General features: G+C 38.5%; 1 protein-coding gene across 1 annotated transcript in view; it reads left to right on the forward strand.

Annotated features, from left to right (window-relative positions):
• The window catches only part of CDKAL1 (CDK5 regulatory subunit associated protein 1 like 1), a 415443-nt gene that overhangs the window by 135229 nt on the left and 258711 nt on the right, over positions 1–21503 (forward strand). The window contains exons 5-6 of the mRNA XM_054381757.1: positions 452–500; positions 17069–17189. Of these exons, the coding sequence (XP_054237732.1) occupies positions 452–500; positions 17069–17189 (170 nt within the window). The remainder of the gene's footprint in view (positions 1–451; positions 501–17068; positions 17190–21503) is intronic.

Genomic DNA, 21503 nt, shown 5'->3' on the forward strand with positions numbered 1-21503 from the left:
AATAGTTGTCCCTCACAATATTCTCAACTTCTTGTAATATTCTCTGCCACCTGCCATTTTGGTGTTAAGACTTGAGAGAGGGAGAACTTAAGGGTTGTTTGAGCTCTCAGGTGCTCTGCCTGGTTGACCACCGTCTTTCACACACCATGAATATCAGTTAAGACCCTTTCCTAGGGTCCTTCTTTTTTTTAGCCATTTGGTGATTTTTTTGCCAACCTTACAGGAAGTTACTATTTTTGAGGGCAAAACTTGGTCTAAGTTAGGTGGTGAGTTTTTAAATCACTTTGGGGCAGATGAACCAAAACGCTCAGTAAAGAAAACCTGGCTAAGCACATGCTCCTAAACTCTTTACTTCCTCTTAATGCAGAAACCCACAGTTTTGAAAGAAGATTTTATGTAAAGTTTGTCCCATTGTTGACTACTTAGATATTGACCTTCTGACTTTTTTTAGGTTCAGCAGATAGATCGTGTAGTAGAAGTTGTGGAGGAAACTATTAAAGGTAAGTATCACACTTGAAATAATTGAAGCTAGTCTGAAAGATGTAGATGTTAGCTAGCAGAAGTGCTTTTGTCATATTCTTGATCAACCTAACGCTTGCTTTAACCTGTAGTGAAATGTATGGGCAGTGATATAGTTGGCCCTGTGTGTTTTGTGTAAGTAGTAATTTTAGAGATCTCTTGGCAGGAGCTCTGTGGCCTGGTGGTTTGGTAGGTACACAATTCCAGGGGAGACTTAAATCGTCTTAAATTGCATCAGTATAGGTGAGTGTGGAGTATTAATGAAAGTGTCTTTGTGCTATCTTAATTCAGTGCTATATCTCTAGTTTCTTATGTTTAGGCCCCTCATGTTCTCCTCTTTTCAGATGCTTTGGCTCGCTTCCCTGAGCTTTCCTCAGCAGAACAGATAAATTATCTGCTGGTTTAGTGTTCTTTTGTAACTGTGTTCCTTGTTCTCTGCGTGTGCATGTGTGTACACTTAGTACTTTGCAGTGAAGGGGGAGAAAAGGCAGTATTGTTTCTGCAGCCTGGCTAGTAAACGTTTGCTTTTAAATAAATATATTTGTCTGGGTCTTTCTGGGTTACCTAAGTTTGTCTCCATTACTTATCAGGCCATAAAACTTACTGTTCCATGAAGCTTTAAATTACAAGGTTTAGTTTAATCGCCTGTACTTTCAATATAAACAAGTGTCTAGTCCACAAGACATTGTCTGTAACTTGAATGTTGGAGTATGATGTTTTTGAAGTACAGCACAAAAGTGTAGAAATAGGACAACGTTTTGGAACAAAAAAGGTTCTGTCAAGAAATTATGTAGTGTGGTATAATGCTTATAGAAATTGTGGTTTGAAGGCCTTAGGATTTTGTGTTGTTTTGAATGCTTTAAAAAAATGGAACCTGTACTCTTAATGTACTCCCAACCAAAACTTCTCCCAGTTTGTCTTTACCTCATAGCTTCTATTTTTTGGGGGTGCAACCTACTGAGCCATATAAAGAAGAAATATATACAACATAAAAATATTTATTGTTAAATCAAGCTTTCTTTTCTCAGAAACATCATAGTGTTTATGACAATGTGTTGGAATTGGGGGTGCTTCATTATGCAGCACAGTATTTCAGATCCTTATCTGATTTTCCTGGATTTTATTTATTTTTAAGGCAATAAGATGATAATCTGGGTCAGCATGCCCTCCTTTTATAAAAATGGGCTTTGTAATATTTATGCTGACTCTAGACATTACTGCCTTTTTGATAACTCAGGTTATTGTGACTTAACATTACATGACTATAGGAAAACAAACAATTTAGTGCAGTTGTTAAAATCATGCTTTTCATTGAGTTGGTTTTAAGATTGCATTATACATATTGATATAATTTAGGAAAATAATATCCACAGACATAGATATCTAAACTTTAAAAAGGCTGACTCTGGGGAAAGATTTTGGTTCCTTTCTAGCTTACTAGAAGTGATTTGAATAAAAAGGAGTAAGTGGGCTGCTGAATCCCCTGCATAGTGCCAGGCTTTCTCAAGAGCTAATGAAACACAGGATTTCAGAATTTTTATTGGGAAAAAAAAATAAAAATGGCTCCTTCGTGCAAGAGAGACATGGACATACTGGAGAAAGGCCAATGAAGGGCCATGAAGATGGTTAAGAGAGAGAAACTGAGACTGAAGCATCTCTCCTTATAGGAGAGCCTGAAAGAGCTGGGACTGTTAGGAAAGGTGAAGGCTCAAGGGGCAATCACATTGACATCTGTAAATATTTGATAGGAGGGTGCGAAGAGTGCACTCTTTTTGTAATGGTGCATGGTGACAGGACCAGAGACAGCAGGCACAAACTGACATGCAGGAGATAGATTCTCTCTGAACATCAGGAAATGCTTTGTCTGTGAAAAGTGACTGAGCACTGGCACAGGTTGACCAGAGACTTGGTAGAGTCTATCCTTGGATATATTCAAAAGCTGAACATGGTTCTGAGCAACTGGCTCTAGGTGGCTCTGGTTAAGCAGAGACATTGGACCAAATGATCTTCAGAGGTCCCTTCCAACTGTGTGCCTTCTGAGAAAATAGAATTTCAATTGGAAAGAGAACTGACAGATTGACTGGGGTCATAGCAGATGGTCATGGATGCAAAAGCAGATGCAAAAGCAAACTATAAACCCAGGAGGTTATATTTCTAATTATATTACTTTCTTCTGAATTTGTTTAAAGGTAATGCATTAATTTATGTTTTTGAGAATCACCTTCTACTGGAGAACAATGTAAAGCTCTTTGTCACTGTAGTTTAGGAAAGAGACTAACCATGAGCTTCATTATCCAGGTGAAATAAAATGGTAAGAGGACTGTTGGTTAAGAATATGTTATGCTATAAAATGCATACATGGTAGAAAGTTAAATTCATGTGTGTAAACCCAAAGGAAATGTAACCCTCTGTCTTTGTAAGTCTGTATCGCTAGTAATAATTTCTGAAGCCACAAATGGCTTCAGGAGACAGAGATGGTGTGGGACGGGGATTAAATACAAATCTGAACTCAGAGCCAGCCTATTAGTAAGTCTGAAGTTGGACATCTGTCAGGTGTATGATACAATTTTCTCCACTTGTTTTTAATGGAAAATGAAAAGGTTGCCTGGGTGGTAAACTCCTGTAGTGTTGATATGTATATATAGAAAGTCTAAAAAATTGTATATATTTAAATTTAAAAAGATATTTTGATGATATTTAAATTGGTAAATTTAAACGTGTGTCATCATTCGGTAGGGTAGCTGTCTCTGTAATTAGTTGTCATAACCAAGATGTGTGGATTTTCTGTCCAGATTCCAAGGTGGTTATCATAGTTTAAGGCTAGTTTAAGTCTAAAAATATAATTTTCCTTGGGTTCCCCCTTCTTAAGAGGTATATTAGATTTTCATCTTTTTTAATGCTTTAATTTTGTAGTGCATAGTTTTGAAAAAGGAGAAACTTTGTAAAAAGAATTTGCCTCCTCCCCTCCTAATGATCACCTTTCTAGTTTTCCAAGATATTGGCTTTCATGTTGCATTTGATTGAAAGCTTAATGTACTCCCAAAGAAAATTATTTCTTTGGAATTATTTAGAACCCTTGTATGAATTGTGAAGGGGTTTCTTCTACCTTTATTTCTCAGTCTTAAGGGGGTTTTCAGGACACCCTCCTCAGAAGAGTTGTTCTGCTGGTTCAAGAGATGACTTCAAGAAGTAGATCTTTATGGTGGTTTTCATCTCATCTCTCTGAAAACAGTGTAGTAGCCAGTTCCCAACTCCTCAGTGGGTTAATTTTCATAAACATTTTTTATGGGACAATCTTTTTATCCTTCTTCGTCAGAAAGTGGAAAAGAAGGATGTTCATGTTCATTGTTGCACTAACAGCCAAAACCAGAGAATTTTTAAGGCACCCTCTGGTATCTCATTTTTATACTACACTGACTTTTAGCACAAGTTGTACAAAACTTTGAAACTTCCTAATTATCAGGTGAAATGGTCATTTCCAGAAGCGATGTTTAACAAGTGTGCAGTATTTGTACATGGGTCATGTCTGATAAATATTTATACTGTATCTAAAATGTATTTTAACTAGAGGCATCTTCAGGTACTCTTAGTATGATGTTGTGATATATAATCTGAAAGCTATGTACTGTCTCCTAGGAGCTAGACAAATTAATTTCATCTCAGTCTCACAATTAGGTTTCTCAAAGTGAAAGCCACAATCTCACAGCCAGAGTGTTCAGTATTCCTGATACACAGAACAGTTTCATTCAAGGTTCTGATTTAACAGTTGGGTAAACCTTGTTTCATCTGCACATTACCCAAATTCTAAGACTGGATTACAACAATTTTTACATCATTTGGGCACCCATTTCCATACATGAACTTAGTAGCATTTCCCAATAAGACCAAGATTTATCTTTGTGAACCACAGAATGTCTTTATGTTGGTTGATGAAGTCAGCATTTTATGAACCTCTTTAAAATAAACCAACAACATACAATGTGTGTATCCAGTCTTGGATATAAACAGTTTACAGTAGACAAGATAATGTGCTTATTCTGTAATTTAAAGGAGAGACTTTAACTGCTTAATATAGAAATTCTTCTTTTCATGGTTTTGAGTTTAAGTCTTCAGAGATTTCAGTCTTTCTTCCCCTTTCTAGACATGCTAACTCTCAAATCCCATGGTATGAAAGCTTTCTGAGGGTGGGAGACATTGGAGCAGGAGTATTTGTGTACAGTCTGCTTTTAGCTAAGGCCTTAGGGAGATGACAGGCACAGGTTGAATTGAGTTTAGGCCATATTGTGTCTGTCTAATGGTTTCAAAAAACATAGTTTTACAATGGGTCATTAGACTTGATGGTAAAAAACAAGCAAAGGAAATTATTTCAGGGTTGAGCCTTTTATACTTCATATAACCTTTCTTGATTTCAGTCACGTTGACCTGTCTGGTGAAGTTGCCCATCCATTCCCTGTTTAAACATTAACCCATATTTACTAAACTGTTAAATTGTCCTCATGTGGTTACTAATTATGGATTGCTGATAGTTGCAACTTTAGTCTGTATGAAAATGAGCTTATAAATGGTATCTGTATTAATTAGAGATTAAAATGTAGAATTTATATTGGATTGCCTACCTTAAGAGTGTGTGTATGTGTATGAACATGAATGCTAGCACATTAAATACTATTTGTATGTGCTGTTTGATGTTACTAAAATCTGCTGATAACAGTAGGTAAAATAAAGTAGCCTGGACTTAAGAAGCAGATGACAAGCCAAATCAAGAATAAAAATTGGAAGAGTCAGGAGTTCTTTTTTTTGAGGAAAAGTATCATTTGGCTTCCAGTCAGGAAACTGTTTGTGCTGAAGTGCAGCTTGAGGAGGGTCAGAGGGAGGGTAGTGGCCTCACTGAGTCCCTGTTTCTCTTTCTGTGTCCTTTGAAAGGACATAGAAAAGGGGAACAGCTTTGGATGGGTTGTTTTATTTATTTCACTGTGTGGTGGGTTGACCTTGGCTGGATGCCAGACCCCCACCCAGCCAGTCTCCTGCTTCCCCTCCTCAAGACAAGGGGGAAAATAAGATGGAATAGCTCATGGGTCGTGATAAGGACAGAGAGATCACTTACCAATTACTGTCATGGGCAAAACAGACTTGACTTGGGGAAAATTATTTTAATTTATTGCCAATTAAAAGGAGAGTAGGATAGTGAGAAACAAGGAGAAAACTAAAACCACCTCCCTCCTGCCCTTCTGCTTCCCAGTCAGCTTTACTCTTTCATCCCAGACTCCTCTAGCTCCTCCCCAAGAGTGGTGCAGGAGAATGGGAAACAGGGCTTACATTCAGCCCGTAACAGCTCTTTGGTGCTGCTTCTGCCTGCCTATGCTGTTCTGCTCCAGCCTGGGGCCTTCCCATGGGCTGCAGTCTCCCAAGAACTGCTCTGGTGTGACACAGCATGCAGTCTTTCAGGGACAGGCTGCTCCAGTGTGGGTCCCCCACAGGCTACATGCAGTCAGTGCCAGAAATCTTCCCCCTCTGTGGGTTCTCTTTGGGCTTCAGCTTGCTCAGGGTGTATCTGCCTGCTCTGGCTTGGTCCTCTACAGGCTGCAGAGCTTGGCAATCTACTTCACCACTGTCTACATCAGAAGAGGCATGGCCAGCAGATGAGGGAGGTTGTTGTCCCTTTCTGCTCTGGTGAGACTTCACCTGCAGTGCTGTGTCCTAATGTGGAGTCCTCAGCACAGGAAAGACTTGAATCTGTTGGAATATGTCCAGAGGTGGGCTACAAAAATGATCAGAGGGTTGGAACAGCTCTCCTGTGAGGACAGGCTGAGAGAGTTGGGGTTGGTCACCTTGAAGAAGGCTCCAGGAAACCTTATTGCAGCCTTTCAGTACTTAGAGGGAAAAGAAAGATGGGGACAGGCTTTTTAAACAAAAGGGGGAGATTTAGACCAGCTAAAAGGAAGAAATTTTTTATGATGAGGATGGTCCGATACTGGAACAGGCTTCCCAGAGAGGTCATAGATACCCTAATCCTGGAAGCATCTGAGGCCAGGTTGGACTGGGCTTTGGGCAACCTAATCTAGTTAAAGATGTCTCTGCTCACTGCAGTGGGGTTGGACTGGGTGACCTTTAAAGGTCTATTCCAACCCAACCCATTCCATGGTTCTTCAGGGGCTGCAGGGGAATCTCTGTTGGGGTGCCTGGAGCTCTGCCTCTCACATCGGTGCTCACAGGCCTGTTTCTCACACTTGTTTCCTCACTGCCAGGCAGTGCTTCTCCCTTTCTTACTCAGGCTTTCCCTGAGGTCCCCACCTATGGCTGAGAAGCTTGTCTGTGTCCTGTGGAGGGTCTGTTGGAACCAGCTGAAACTGGCTTTGACCATCGTAAAGCAACTCCTTTCAAGAAGGTCCCAGTAGCCTCCTGCCACAGCCCTTCATCACAGACATCCTGTGAATGTCTATAAACTATTTCTAGGTAGTAGGACTTCCTTTTCAAACTGAGATTTTTGAGAAATAAAGGCACTACAGGCAAAAACAAATTCTGCAAGGGTCTGTCTGTATTCAACAGGCTAAAAGATGTGGGGTGGCTGAAATCAGGTTTTCAACAGGCAATATACAGAACCGCCGTTTGTCAGTAACATGGTCAAATGGCTCTGGTTAAAGGCCTCATCATCAATAATTTGCGTCAATTGCTGAGATTAGCAGAGTAAAGTAGTAAATGTCACCCCTTGCCCCTTTCTTGCATCTCTGGATTGAGAATTTTGGAGCTATTCCCATTTAAAAAATAATTACAGATCTTTGTTGCCATGTAAGAAAATGGCTTCATGTCATTACCAACACCAGTAGCATTTTTTATTTCTCTTAGTTTGAGAGCTACGTCAGTAACAAGCATTGACTTATGAAGGACTTGTCTTGAAGGCATCCCTACCTTACAGTTTTAAATGAGGGAGTTGTCATTCAGCTGAACACTTCAATGAGGACACTGGGTCGGATTTTGATTGCCCATTTCTGACTGCTTAGGAAAAGCATGATATTCCAAAGGAATTAACTCAAAATAGTAATATCATTATCCTTACTACTATTACTTCGGCAAATTCTGTTTTTTCTAGCCTGTAATTTAAAGAAAACAGTAGAGCCCAATGAAGAATATACAGTAATGCAGCAAAGACAAATTTTAATTGGTTTTGTAAACCATTGATAATCATGTGGCTCAACATACAATCTTTATCTGCTGGGGCAAGAGATTTCTGTTGTCATCAGTTGGTTTCTATTCTTACACCAAAGTGTTTTTGCTGTGCCTGTTCAAATGTGTTTGGGTGTGCAGTGGCTCTTAGCTGTGTTAGATGATCTAGGACGTTAGGTGGGCTTTGTGAGTATTTTTATCCATGTAGGTGTTTCATTGGTTTATTTTAGAAAATGTAGTACTGACTGTCCCTGTTGTGACTGTCCTTGTTTTGTAAATAGTTCACAGAAACTGAATGGGAAACTAGTAGTGCTGCAAAAGAAGAAAACAAGCAATGGGAGAGAAACAGACTGGAAATCTTAGTAAGCAAAATTGTGTTTTCTCATTGTTAAATGAGCCTCTGATGTGCAGGGAAAACATGTGCTTCCTTCCAGACCAAACCTTCAATAAATTACTGTCTTAGTGCATCCCTGTTTTTCTGTCCTGTTCACATGTGGGTTTAGCTCTGCTAGAGAATGCTCGTGGCTGGTAAATGCCAAGAGTACTCTGTTCAAACCAGTGCAATTTAGTTATCCATAGGAGGAGTTGAAATACATGTTAAAGGAGTAGAGATTGAAGTGAAAGCTTACTTTGACATAGTGATAGGTTCAGCTCAGCATTTCATTATGAGGGTAAATCTGTTCTGTTCAACCTGCACACCCCAAAACCTTAGGCAAGTTACTTTTACTGCTGTACCTGGCTCTGACAGTCCACCTTGCAGCATTTCCCTTCATCAGAACACAGCCTGTTTGATCTGACTCAGAATTTATTTTCCTTGAAAGTTACTGTCCAAAACCTCCTGAGGTTTTCAGCAGCATCCTTGATCCTAATCAAAGGCATTTCTTCACAGAGAAGTGAGAACAGAGGGTCAGGGAAACTCTTCTTGTAGTCAACTCTTAGTGTTGGCCTTATGAGCTGTGCAATTGTAGCCAGCATTTTGAGTTCACAGCAGATTTAATGTTCAGTCACTTTTTTTCAGAAAGACAATAACATCACATGATCTCAGAAAGGAGTAGGGTGAAGCTGTTGAGTCCTTAAAAAAAAACCCCACAGTACCTTAATAGGGCATTTGAAATACTTTCGTTGTCAGAGAGGAAAGTACCCTGGTTATATCTAAAATGTTGAATACTTATATTCTGAGTTTAACTCTGTGAAATTCTTACATTAACAGTAATTCTTTGCTAATACTTACCTTCTTTTCTGTTTTACTTGTGGCACTCTGCTGTTTTAGTGCTTACAGATACAGTTATGTTTGAGTAAAGCATTTCAGAAGTACCAAGAATAAAGAGATGTTGCGAGTTTAGTGGGGAGAAAGAGGTGTATGAATTTCAGCAATCTGGGCCACCTCCAGAACTTTTTTTAACGAAGTTTGTGAACTGTTTCACTATATTTAATATCTTGGGTTTGAAATGACATAAAATGAATTTTAAAAAGCTCCTGTCTTCACCTATGTGACACTCATGTTTGGAGACTTGCAAAACAGAATTGTTTTTGGATGCAATTCCAAGGGCAAATAGTAACATGCATGCTGTATGCTTAGTAATACCTGCATGTTCCCCTGAAGCTTTTTGGAGTTGGTATAGGTGGAAGGCAATCTTTTCATGAAAGAGTTCTGAATTGCAGAGACCGGATCAAACATACCACCTGCTATCAGTAACCTGATGGGGCTGCTATCCTGGCACAGGGCATGCTTTTTCCTGTGGTGCTGTTAATTGGCAGTACTAGTCTGAATTATTCCCTGTCTTGCAGTGGACTCGGTTCCTGCCTTCACAGGTTGAAGAAGGAGTTTCAGTGTTACACAGCATCCCTACCTTCACTGATCTAGAGGAATATTTTCTATTAGTTGCTTGTCCAAGAACAGGGCATGTACCTTCTAGTCAGGTTTGCCTTTCCTTTACTTGAGCCAGAAACTCCCACAGATGACACTCAAGGATGCCTTCACTACATAGCTAATGTGCTGCTGGCCGGCTCAGGTTGTTTTGGGTTGGACATTTACACAGCAAAGCCCTAAGCAGATTAGTGTCCTTGTTGTCTCTGCACTCGTGTGTCTAGCAGCATGTGATTGCTCTGGGGAGCCTGGGGATTCCTTTATAATCAGTCATGTCTGTTGTGGGACAGCCTGTTTGTGCTGCAGGGCAGGCAGAAAAGATGAGAAGAGGAACTTAGGGTCTGCCCTTGCTACGTGTGGGTTGCTTCCATCAGAGGTACACCAGGCCTCAGGCTCTAAGCCTGCTTGTCTGCTGCGAGCCCACCTAGCCTGGATTTAAAGTACCTCCAAACTGAAGTGGTTTGGGCTCGAATATGAGTAACAGTGCAGGTTACCCTGTTGTGCAATTCGTGTGGCAACCTTACGTTTCAGGTGCCTTTTGTTTTGTTTTTGTTTTTGTTTTTTTTTTTTTTGTTAGTCCTGCTAGGAGATCAAAAATAACTTGTTTAGAAGGTTGTTTTCACCCAGTAGTAAGTCAGAAGAACCTAACTCTGGAAATAAATGTAATATTAAAGTTTTATATTGGCACCAATTCCTTAACACACCTGATTTGCCTCTTCTACCTTTACTGATGTATTTTTTTTAAATTTTATTTTCTTAAGCTCTCTTTTCTCTTTAGTATGTTATTTACTGGTTTTGTTACTTCCATTTAATTTTTAAAATTCTTTAAACTGTTTTTATTTACTCCATGCTCCTTTCAGCCTTTATCACTGCTTTTGATTCTTTACACTTTTTCCTTTTGTTTTTCTTTGGTGAAATTTACTACTTGGTCTTCCCTTCATATGCCTTTACCTTCCTTAGTTACACTGCTCCCAAGTGCCATTTTTTCCCAGCATTAGCCTTAGGGAAAGGAAGCTCTGTATGCAGAATAATGGTAGAAGGAAACATGTGCAAGAGTACATGAAATAGTGCTTAATCCTTTTCCCTGAAGATGCTGGAGAAGATCAGAAAAGTTGGTGAAAGACAGCTGGGAAGTATAGAACAGTGTATTGGCAGCCTTGTGAGGAAAAAAAAAAATGTCTTTCAGGAAATGGTGAATAACCTCTAAGTATAATGATTTAACTGGGAAAGGGAAAGAATGGGTAACAGAACAAGCTGAAAACAATAGAAATTGTTGCTGCCAAGGCTAGGTTTTCCTGCATCTTTGAGGATTTTCTTTCAACTCAAGTTTTTGAGCTGCCTGAGATACCTGCATTGAACTTTGAAAGTAGCAGCTAGGAAGTGCTGCTTGGCGTCTGTTTTTTGAAGTACAGTAGACCTAGTACTATTTGATATTTGCAACTCTGATAGGTTGTTGGTAAAGCTAACTAAAGATGACTAAGCCAGGTCACTTCCCCTTCACCTATCCTTTTATCAAACTAGCAAAATACCACTCCAATTTGAATCTGTTTGCTTTGATATTGTGAACATGCTTCCGTGGGTTTGGGTCACAGGGGTCTGACAGTAGCCTGAGGTTCACAGCACATTTAACGTTGCTAAAAACTGACAGCAAAAAAATTCCTTTATCTGTTCCTTTTGTATATTTGCATTTCAAGATTAGGCTTTCTCTATCACAGTCCTAAAGCACACACACCTATGATTAAAGACAGATGTACATGCCATTAATATTATTTTACTTTTATGTATCCTTTTGAACAAGTGCCAATAAATACCTTGAAGATATTTTCATTCTGCACAGTGATTTATCAAACTGACACATTTAAAAGCCCCTTTTTAGACTAATAATAGCATTTTATGTCCTGATTAATTCTAGCTTCTCCCTCTCTGAACAACACTAAGCGATAGCAATTACATCTACTGACTTGTATGTGAAGATGAGTTTAATATTAAACTTTGGTCAGTTCTGGAAACTGAAGAGTTCTGATTAATTTCAAATTGGTTCTGGCTTTATTTTATTTATACTTGCTGTGAGTGGTTCTGTCTGTAAGCTTCCTCACTGAAAATAGTTAGTACTACTGTTGTGTTGTAATCTGCATTAATTATCCATTAATTAGAGAAAAACTGCTCTGAAGCATGACCTAAACTGCTAACCTTTTCTTTTTTTTTTTAATATGAAAATTTATCTACTGATTTGCTATATGGAAGTAGAAAAGTTACCTGTATGTCAGAAGAGGTGTAAAGGACTAGAATGTTTAGGCTTTCAAATATAACCCTTCTAGATCTGTTTGTCATCAAGTTGTTTCAAAGCTTGTATCTTCCAGTCAGCCTTCAAAAATTACATGATTTTTTTGCTGTATCTGTGATTGAGCACTCATTGCTATGGAAGTGTGATGAACTCTGTCTTCACAAGTGTGTACAGAACTTTAAAAAAAAGAATAGAAAAGAAACAAAACAGCTGAAAAAACCTTAAGTTTGGGATGCCTGCTTTGCTAGTTAAATTGTTATCTCACCTGTAAAGTCAGAGAGAAGGTAACAATCAAATAAAATGCTTTAGAAGTAAAAATGGATGGCAGTGTTTTGCCCCATTCTACACTTCGAAAGAAGGTCATAAATGAGTTTAAAGTTACTGTGTTATCTGTTATACTTGATGTTGGTGGGGGCTTAATCATGCTGATCAAACAATTAAAAAAAAAAAGGATACTGAGCCTTTTCCTTATGACAAATTATTTAGTTTTAAGTTTCCTTTGTGTGGTGAAAAAAAATGCCTACAACACGTGAAAAAGTATGATTCAGTGTTTATTGAGTTATGTTTTATTAATAGCAGCAATGCTGTAAACAGATGCTTTAGTGATTACTTAAAATGAAACAAAATAGTCCTTGTATGGACTAGATGAAAAAGGATTTAAGGTCACAAATACTGTAACTGAGAGGTGTTTTTCATTTTAATTGTGTCTGGTGGTGGTGGTGTTTTTGTTTTGCTTGTTCTGTTTATTTGGTCATTTTGTTGTAGTGGTAGATTGCTTGGTTTTGGGTTGTTGTGTTGTTGTGTTTTGGTTTTTATTTTTGGAGAGGTTGTTTTTGTACTTTTGGTTTTGTTTTTACATTACATTATTAAGTGTGCCTACAGCACAAGTCGCTGTAGTTTGGGTATGTATATGCAGCTTGCTTTTCAGAATCATTAAACTCTGCTAAAGCTCATCTGCCAGTACTGCTATTTTTTTGTCCACTGTTGTCTGGAGTGCAAAGTACTGGCATGTTACTGTCAAGTACCACACAGGTTTTTCAAGTCTCGTGTTGACTTGAACTTTAGTGTCATTCCGTAGGAATATGGGAAAAACTGTGGCCATATTTCATCTGAAAATAAGTTGTGGCATTTGATGGCCAGGCCATAGATTTCCTGAACTTGAGTGTGGGGTTGGGGTGCGTGTTGGAGCTCAGTGGATCATGTGGGAGGTGGTCACTGAGCTGGGTTTTCTACCTTGCATTAAGATGCAGGTAAGTGAGGCTAGGTATTAAGCTCCCTGTGAGTTACATTCTATATGCAAGTATCTTTTTTTTTTTTTTCCCCCTAATGTATAAGGTACATATAATGTATATACTTAACATTTGAAAGACATAGATGTGTAAGAATGCAGAAGTAGTACTTGTGGTTAACAAGGTTTTTTGCACTGCCATAGCGCTTGGTTTTTGTTTTCTTTCCTGTTTTCCTCAGAAAATGTGGATTACAAAGTTTTGCCTCCTGCACAGGTCTGTTATTACTCCCATTTCCTTCCCTTCTTACTAAGTTTTCAGTCTCTTGATGAATTTCCAATGGATTAGTGACAAATTTTGTAGTCTAAAGGATACTCTTTTTTCAGAAGTTCAATGAAAAAGTTTGCCTCTTTGATTACAGTTCCCAGTGTGAGCAAGGGAGAGTCAGAGTGAAATTCTTATTAGAGAGCAGTGATTCACATCGTTCTTTGTGGTGGAATGTTGTGGTGGTTTGACCCTGGTTGGGGGGCCAAATGCTCACCAAAGCTGCTCTGTCACTCCCCTTCTTAGATGGACAGGGAAGAGGAAAAGTATAACCAAAGGCCCATGAGTCAAGATAGGACAAAATGTGAAAGCAAAGGCTGCACATGGAAGCAAGAGCAAACAAAAATTCTATTCCTACTTCTCATCAGCAGACAATGTTCAGTCACTCTCCAGGAAGCAGGGCTTCAAAACATGTAGTGGTTGGTCTGGAGGACAAACACCATTAATGAATGTTCCCACACTTCATTCTTTCCTTTAGCTTTTATATCTGAGCTTATGTCATATGATATGGAATACCTCTCTGGTCAGTTTGGGTCAGCTGGCCCAGCCATGTCCCTTCCAAGGATCTTGCCCATCCCTCAGCCAGCTGGTGGGGTGGGGAAGTGTCAGAAAAGCACAGCCTTGGTGGTGTGCAAGCACTGCTCAGCAGTAGACAAATCACTGATGTGTTACGGAACTAACTCCAGCTCAGCCAAACCAAATACATGTATATTTGGAGACCAAACTTCAGTAATTCTGCACTCTGAAATATTACTTGTTGGGGGCCAGGCTGTTTTTGTGGGTTGTTAGGTTTGGTTTGTTTTTTAAACTTCAGAATGGTGGTTTAATTCCAATTCTAAATATGTGAATTTTAAATTTTTTAGTAGCTTGTTGTGTTGTTAAGCCTGACTGCTTGAAGAATGCCATGAATTGTTCCACTGTATTTTCAGTTTTACTGACTTTAAAAAAGGGATAAACTGATTTATTCCAAATAAACCTCAATATTAGGAAATTAAAAAAAAAAGAATATTTCTAGTTTAATTTTTATGCCCATCATAATGCAATCACTTTTGTCATAGGAGTAAATAATGGTGCTATTCCTTAGACTCCTTAATGAAGCATTAGGTTGGAAAATAACTGATTGCATTGGGAGACAGAGATATTGCTGTTATTGTCATGAAAAGGTAAAGTGAATAATTAAGCAAATGTTGATAACACAAGTATCATATTACTGAATTCACAGCAGGATATAATGAAATTTTTGTCAAATGCAACTGCAAAAAATAATGCCTTTTAATTTCAGTTGATGTTATTATGTCTCCTTTTAGTGTTAGCCATTATGATACCAGACAAGTCCTGCTCACTTCTTCCTTAGATCATATTTTTGAGATTTTTTTGTGTCTTAAAAAAAAAAGTGACAAAAACTGAGAAAAGTGGTGCACCAGGAGTAGTTGTTTATTTCCAGGCTGTTTTTGGACCTTGGCGAGCTAAGTTAACAACCTCTTTGCCTCTACGTAACTAACTGCTTTCTGCCTGGGGGGTCTATGGGGGAGGCCCCTGGGAGAGAGGCCCCTGGGAAAGGTCCCCTTTGGGGGGAAGCAAAGGGAGCTTGGTTGTGCTTTTTCTGTTGATTGTATATATTTGTAAATATTGTGAATTTTGTATTTGTACCTATTCATTGCATTTCATCATAGATTGTAGATCTGCTTGTAAATACAGCTTTCATTCGCTTCCAAAAAAAAAAAAAAAAAAAAAGTATCAGTGTGAGCTGACATTCCCCCCACACCAACAATAACCAGACAGCCCAACAAGTTGCCCTGACTGCAGACTGCCCCAACTTTGTTTTGAGTAGTAGTTCTTAAACATTTCTATCTATCCAATGGAAGTGTTTAGGACACTCATTATTTTGCTTTCTTACACCCAATAGTGATTTATTTATACTCTTTCACTTTCTCTGCTTGAACTTTGCAAAGGAAAATTAAAGAGACAGTTTCAAACCATCACAGTATATCACAGAAATAAATTCAGAGTATAAATGCCACTGTCCTGGATTAATAATACAGACTAATCTCACAAGCAACCCTGGCTGGCCTTACATACAGACGGGTAGGAAGTAACACAAAAAACCTCCTCTGGATTGAGATAAGGAGTTTACTGAGATCTTAGCTGTACAATTACCACAGCAAAAGCAGCAGCAGAAGCCAGCAATAAAACAGTTCTCCCCACCCAAGCATGCAGCAGCCAGCCTAGTGGAAAAGTCCAGCACTCCAAAATGCAGAAACTGGAAGCAGCAACCAGAACAGGAAGCCTCTCCTGTTAGAGTCTGAACTTCAAGCCCCGTGGTGCTTCGCTTCAGCCAGCACTTCCAGTTTGAGGCTCCATGGCGGTGGCATGGTATCGAATACACATCAGCAGATTCAATTCAAACCATGACAGTTACTCAAAAGTTCATTTAATTATTCAAAATAATTTAATGTAATTCAATTATTCAAGATTTAATTTAATTCAAAATTCAATTATTTAAAAATTAATTGAATGACACCTCAAAACAGGTAGTGGAAAAATTTGTTACTAACGGATGAGCTACTTTTATAAATAGCTGTTAGTAGAACAAGTTAGGAGATGTGGTGGAACACGATTGTTAATTGATCTGAAATAGTTTTCTGCTTTGTTGTGCTGGATGTAGCTTGGCTAGTATTTCACAGCTTCATGCTTTCTTTTTGCCCCTCTCTCTTTTTAGGGTAAACTCTTTTCTGAAATGACAGATTGTAGCTGTAGTTTCTTGTACTATCAAAGAGTTTTCCAGCTTCATCAAATCCAAGCATTCTCTCTTTCTTCCACTCTAAGTAGCGGTTACTTTCCACCTATTTTCAACTATCTGGCAATAGCTTTCTCTTGCTGTCTCTTATCTTTCCATTCCAAGCTTTGTGGAATAAATGATACAAGTCTTACATTTATAAGTTGGGCACATTCTGTTGCAGCAATACACACAATTGTTTTTATTCATTGCTGTTAGATGCTGCTTCTGAATATTAGCAAACCTTGTCATTTGTAGTCTTTAAATACGTTGATGTAGTATGACTGATGTACTGTTGTAGGTAGATAGTTGGTGATTATATTTCTCTGAATAAAGAAGAGGTGTTTTGAGGCAATTTTCTGACCTGTAGTCTCCTTGGTGTGGGAGGAATAGATGTAAATTTTGGTATCAGCTTAACCATGAAGATGCTATCAGTTATGCTTCATAACATTTTCCCTTAGACTTACAGTTGGATAACTTTGACTGGAATATTTTGGCTCTCCACAGAATAATCTAAAAAATACCTAGTTGTTTATTACCTGCTGATTTAGATTTGATTGAAATTTTAGGGAAAAATATTTTAGTCCTGGCATATAACATATTTAGATATTTCTGTGTTTATGTTTGTTTTAGAATCTGAAAATGAAACTGCTTAGATCATTTTAATTGAATAAACTCAAAAATGAAAGCATGAAAAGATAATTGAATTAAATAATTTGTTCATTTTAACATTATTTTACTTGTCAGTGTTTGTTTTTTAAATGCTTCAGCTCACGCAAAATGCATTATTAGATCTCATTCTAATTTTCAGTCTTTGATGTATAAACACTACTGAAGGAGAGAAGATGATCAAAGCAAGTATGATAGGACTTGTGCTTTGTATTGACTGCATTTTTGTGCTTCATTTGAAGGTCATTCTGTGAGATTGCTGGGTCAGAAAAAGGATAACGGAAAACGTTTGGGGGGAGCACGACTGGATTTGCCAAAGATTAGGAAGAATCCACTGATAGAAATTATTTCCATCAATACAGGGTAAGGTTCTTTCAAACATATAAAACATTCAGTGCTGCCAAGGAATTCAAATCTTTCTGCAGGCCTGATGTATTACTCCTAAGATACACAGAAGGAGGCAGGATGAAATAGTGAAAGATTTTAGATGGCATTCCTTCTGGAAAATAAATTCTTACTGATTTTGGTACAGGACTTTTGCTGCTCCAGTGCTCTATACAATCATACAGGCTTCTATGTAAGTTCATGTAACTCTTTCTTGAAAAAAAAAAAAAATCCTGAGAAAATGGGAGAAGAAAAAAGCAGTTAGGGGTAGGGTTTTTTTTTTTTTTCCTTCTGTTCTCTTGATTTCTAACAAGGCAGTTCAGAGTACTTAATAAGATGTTTAAACACCTAATAGTGAGGTCAGATATATTAATGGCTAAATTAGATGTTGTTGCTTCTTGTCCCTCTAATAGGCTTGTAAAGGGTTATCATACTTATATTTCGGCCTTTTCTTTCTTTGAATAAGCTACCCTCTGCCTGTCAAGCAGTATTGGATCCAGAAGACTGCAAGCATTTTTCTTTTCTGTATTTCTGCTTTAGGGAATTCTATTTTTAACCATCTTCCCTTGATACTTTTCTTAACTGCACTTGATCAGCACTGGTTTGGTCAGGCAACCTAAAAAATGCAAACCAAACCAAAATACCAAAACACAAAGCAAAACCTCACCAAAAAAAACCACACACACACATATCCCTACCCCCCAACAAGTTCCCATCTTCTCCAGCTCATGTGGTAATTTCCCAGGTGGTAAAATACAAAGTGCGTTGCTCAAGGCATCTCATGTAGGTGTGAAATTACTGCTTAGAGGAAAAGAAGTAGTAGATCTTAGCTGTCTTTGTTTTGAGTTTAGTCTAGCATTTTCACTAACATTTCATTGAAGAGTCTTGATGCTATCCTTTCTCTCTTCCTTATCTTTAAGTAAAACCTCTTGTGCTGTAAGATCAGAATGCCAGTTCAAGGGTTAGTGTGGTTAACATATAAGGTGACATTTTACTGAATTATATCATATTACTGAATTATAATACCTTTTAAAACTGCTATTTCATGCACTGATTGTTTTAGAAGTCTGGGTATGAGATCTTTAGGTGCAGTAAATTTAACTAATTTTTCCCCTTATTGTCTTTCCTGTCAACATCTTGTTTGTGCCCGTGTGATCAAAATCCTTTTAATGATTAAAAATAAGCAAAACCTTCCTTTATGTTTGATTATTTGAGTTTCAGATGGTATAAATTCTTTTCCATTTGTATTTATCACGATCAAATGCAGTATTTTTCTAGTTGTAAATGTTGTCGGCGATGCAAACTAATTCAGCCATGGTCTTGTCTACGTGTTCTCCAAGGTGCTTTCTGTGCTCTTACTGAATTTTCTGCCTCTTTCTTTCTTTCCTTTTGGAGCAGGGAAGTTGTACTGCTGATGTGGCTGGGCAGAGCAGAATAAATACTCATACAGAGGATTCAAACCCAAAAGAAACATAGCAGTATGCACACATGCATTAGATGATCTTGAGAGTTAAGACCTTATGCAACTCATATTAAATTTGCAGTATGAACATACCCGAAGGCCCAAGTCTCTTTCCAAGTTTTCCTTTTGTTCTCTCTCACCTGAAGGCATATGAATCTGATAGAGTCTCATTCTCTTGTTACTTTTGTAGATTCCCTTATTAAGGTACTTGGAGTAGATGTTTAAGATACAAGCCAGCAAATTGATCATCTGAGTTTGAGTGTAGTTCTGAGGAGTATAGAACCACAGTTGAACTGAGAGGACTGTGTAAATCAGTGGAAGCAGTTCTCAACCTGCACATCTATGTATGCTTTGTTTTGAGAGAATGGCTTTTAAAAGCATTAACATGAAGTTTAATTTTACCAATCCAACCAAGCCTGATAGATTATTCCTGTAGTACTAGAGCATCTTAGAGTGCATCAGCATGTTACTTTATCTCAGAATGATTTTCAGATCTACTTTTGACTCTTAACTACCAGATAAGGCATCACACTTCAGTGCTGAAGAAACACCAACTTCTTATGGGATGGTGCTTGCTTTCTTGGGAGTGACCGTACAAAATAATGCTTAGGACTTTCTTGATGTTTCTTGCTAATTTTGTGGGGGTTTTTTGTTAGGCCACGCTTTGATGTTCTGTAGTGGTGGTCATGCAGAATATGCAGATAGATCATAATTCATTGTAAGAAAAATAATCTGTAGATCTACTATTGGCAATCGTTGTGTTCATTGGCAGGAATATTTCACAGAATCACAGAATGTTAGGGGCTGGAAGGGACCTCAAGAGATCACCTAGTCCAACCCCCTTGCCAGAGCAGGATCACCTAGAGCAGATCACACAGGAACGCATCCAGGCAGGTCTTGAATATCTCCAGAGAGGGAGACTTCACAACCCCCCTGGGCAGCCTGTTCCAGTGTTCTGTCACTCTCACAGTGAAATAATTCTTCCTCCTGTTTCCATGGAACTTCCTATGCCTCAACTTTCATCCGCTGCCCCATGTCCTTACCATTGGGCATCACTGAGAAGAGCCTGGTTCCATCCTCTTGGCAATCACCCCTTATGTATTTATAAGCATTAGTCAAGTCTTCTCCCAGCTGAAGAGCCCCAGCTCCCTCAGTCTCTCCTCATAAGGAAGATATGCCACTCCCTTAATCATTATCATGGCTCTGCACTGGATTCTTTCACGCAGTTCCCTATCCTTCTTGAACTGAGGGGCCCAGAAGTGGACACAGTATTCCAGATGTGGCCTCACCAGTACAGAGCATGAGAGGGAAGAGAACCTCTCTTGACCTACTGACCACACCCCTTCTAATACAACCCAAGATACCATTGGTCTTCTTGGCCACAAGAGCGCATTGCTGGCTCATAGTCAACCTTCCATCCACTAGGACCCCCAGGTCCTTTTCCCCTTCACTACTCACCAGCAGGGTCCCCAAGGTCAGTCCCCAGCCTGATTTTACATCATGAAGATGATAGATAGTACAGTTGTGTGTGTCTATCTGGAAGGCATTCTTAAAGGCTGAAAAGCTAGTCTTACAGAGCTTGCAGGAACCACACTGCTGTAACAGAGGCAGAAGGAAAAAACAGTTGTTTACAACACCAAGTTTTAACATTCTGCTCTTTTGCCTAAGGTCTCTTTCCACTGTAAATTACTGTAACTCAAGTCCAAGGTCATTATTTCCTAATTAGATATTTAAATTGTGTATTGATGACACTGAAACATTGTTTCTTTCAATTATTATTGATGTCTTGCAACTATAATAATTCACATTTGAAGAATGGAATATAAGATTATAAGTCTGCTACAAAGTTTCTAGGTGCTACATGGTAATAATTTCACTCAGATTATGTGAAAAACATATTGCTGATCATATATCAATATGGCTTACGTTCTTTTGTGTTTGTAGTGATTTCTGTTCTCTTGTGTCTTGTTGTGTGTCCCTGCTGTTGAAAACATCACTGCTCACCTGTGCTTCCTCGTGCGTACAAGTGAGAAGTATTGTGTAGTACTAGTTAGTTTCCTTGAGTGAATCAGGTAGAAAGGGAACTTAAGAAAACAAAATAAAGTAATAGCTTGATTTCTGTCTTATTCTAAATATCAAAGGCTGCTACAGCTGGTTCTATAGGGTATTTTCTTCAGTGCCAAGACCTCAGTGTCTGATGGGAATGGGAATTGCACTTTGAAATCAACATCTGAGGGCAGCAGGAGTTACCCCCTTGGCTATATGGTGGAGGCAGCTAAGGTTCTCTTCATTCCACAGAGGTTGTAGGCCTGACCGACTTTGTTGGACTAGCTGTAGTTGAGTACAATAAATTCTCATCTGCTGCTGGGAAGGTAGAAGCTGTTGATGTCTTCTGTTCATCCTACTGTTGCACGTTCTGCCATTTGTGCTGATCTGAATTAGATAAGATAGCTTTGGTCAGTAGTGAGTACAATAGAGATGTCTTCTAAGTAAACGTATGGTCCGTGCTAGCCTGGAATGAAGATGGCCTTAAATTCAAGATGATCCCTTAAAAAAGAAAGAAGTTCATATGCAAGAAGTTTACTACATACCTACATTCAGTATATAAATTTATTTTCTTTATACTTTTCACTATTTGCCTGAAAAAAAGGTAATTTTTTTCTCATGCTTTTTGACTGTTATCTTTCAGCTTTGTACATGTCTTCATGATTCCTGCCACTTTTACACTCTTCACAGTACCACTTCTTTCTCATGATTAGAGTCCTCACTACTTGAACTCACTTCTTTGAACTTCAGTTCTATCCATGGAATTTTAAGTATAGAACTTGTGA

The sequence above is a fragment of the Indicator indicator genome, chromosome 6 (assembly GCF_027791375.1).
Source record: "Indicator indicator isolate 239-I01 chromosome 6, UM_Iind_1.1, whole genome shotgun sequence".
NCBI lineage: Eukaryota > Metazoa > Chordata > Aves > Piciformes > Indicatoridae > Indicator > Indicator indicator.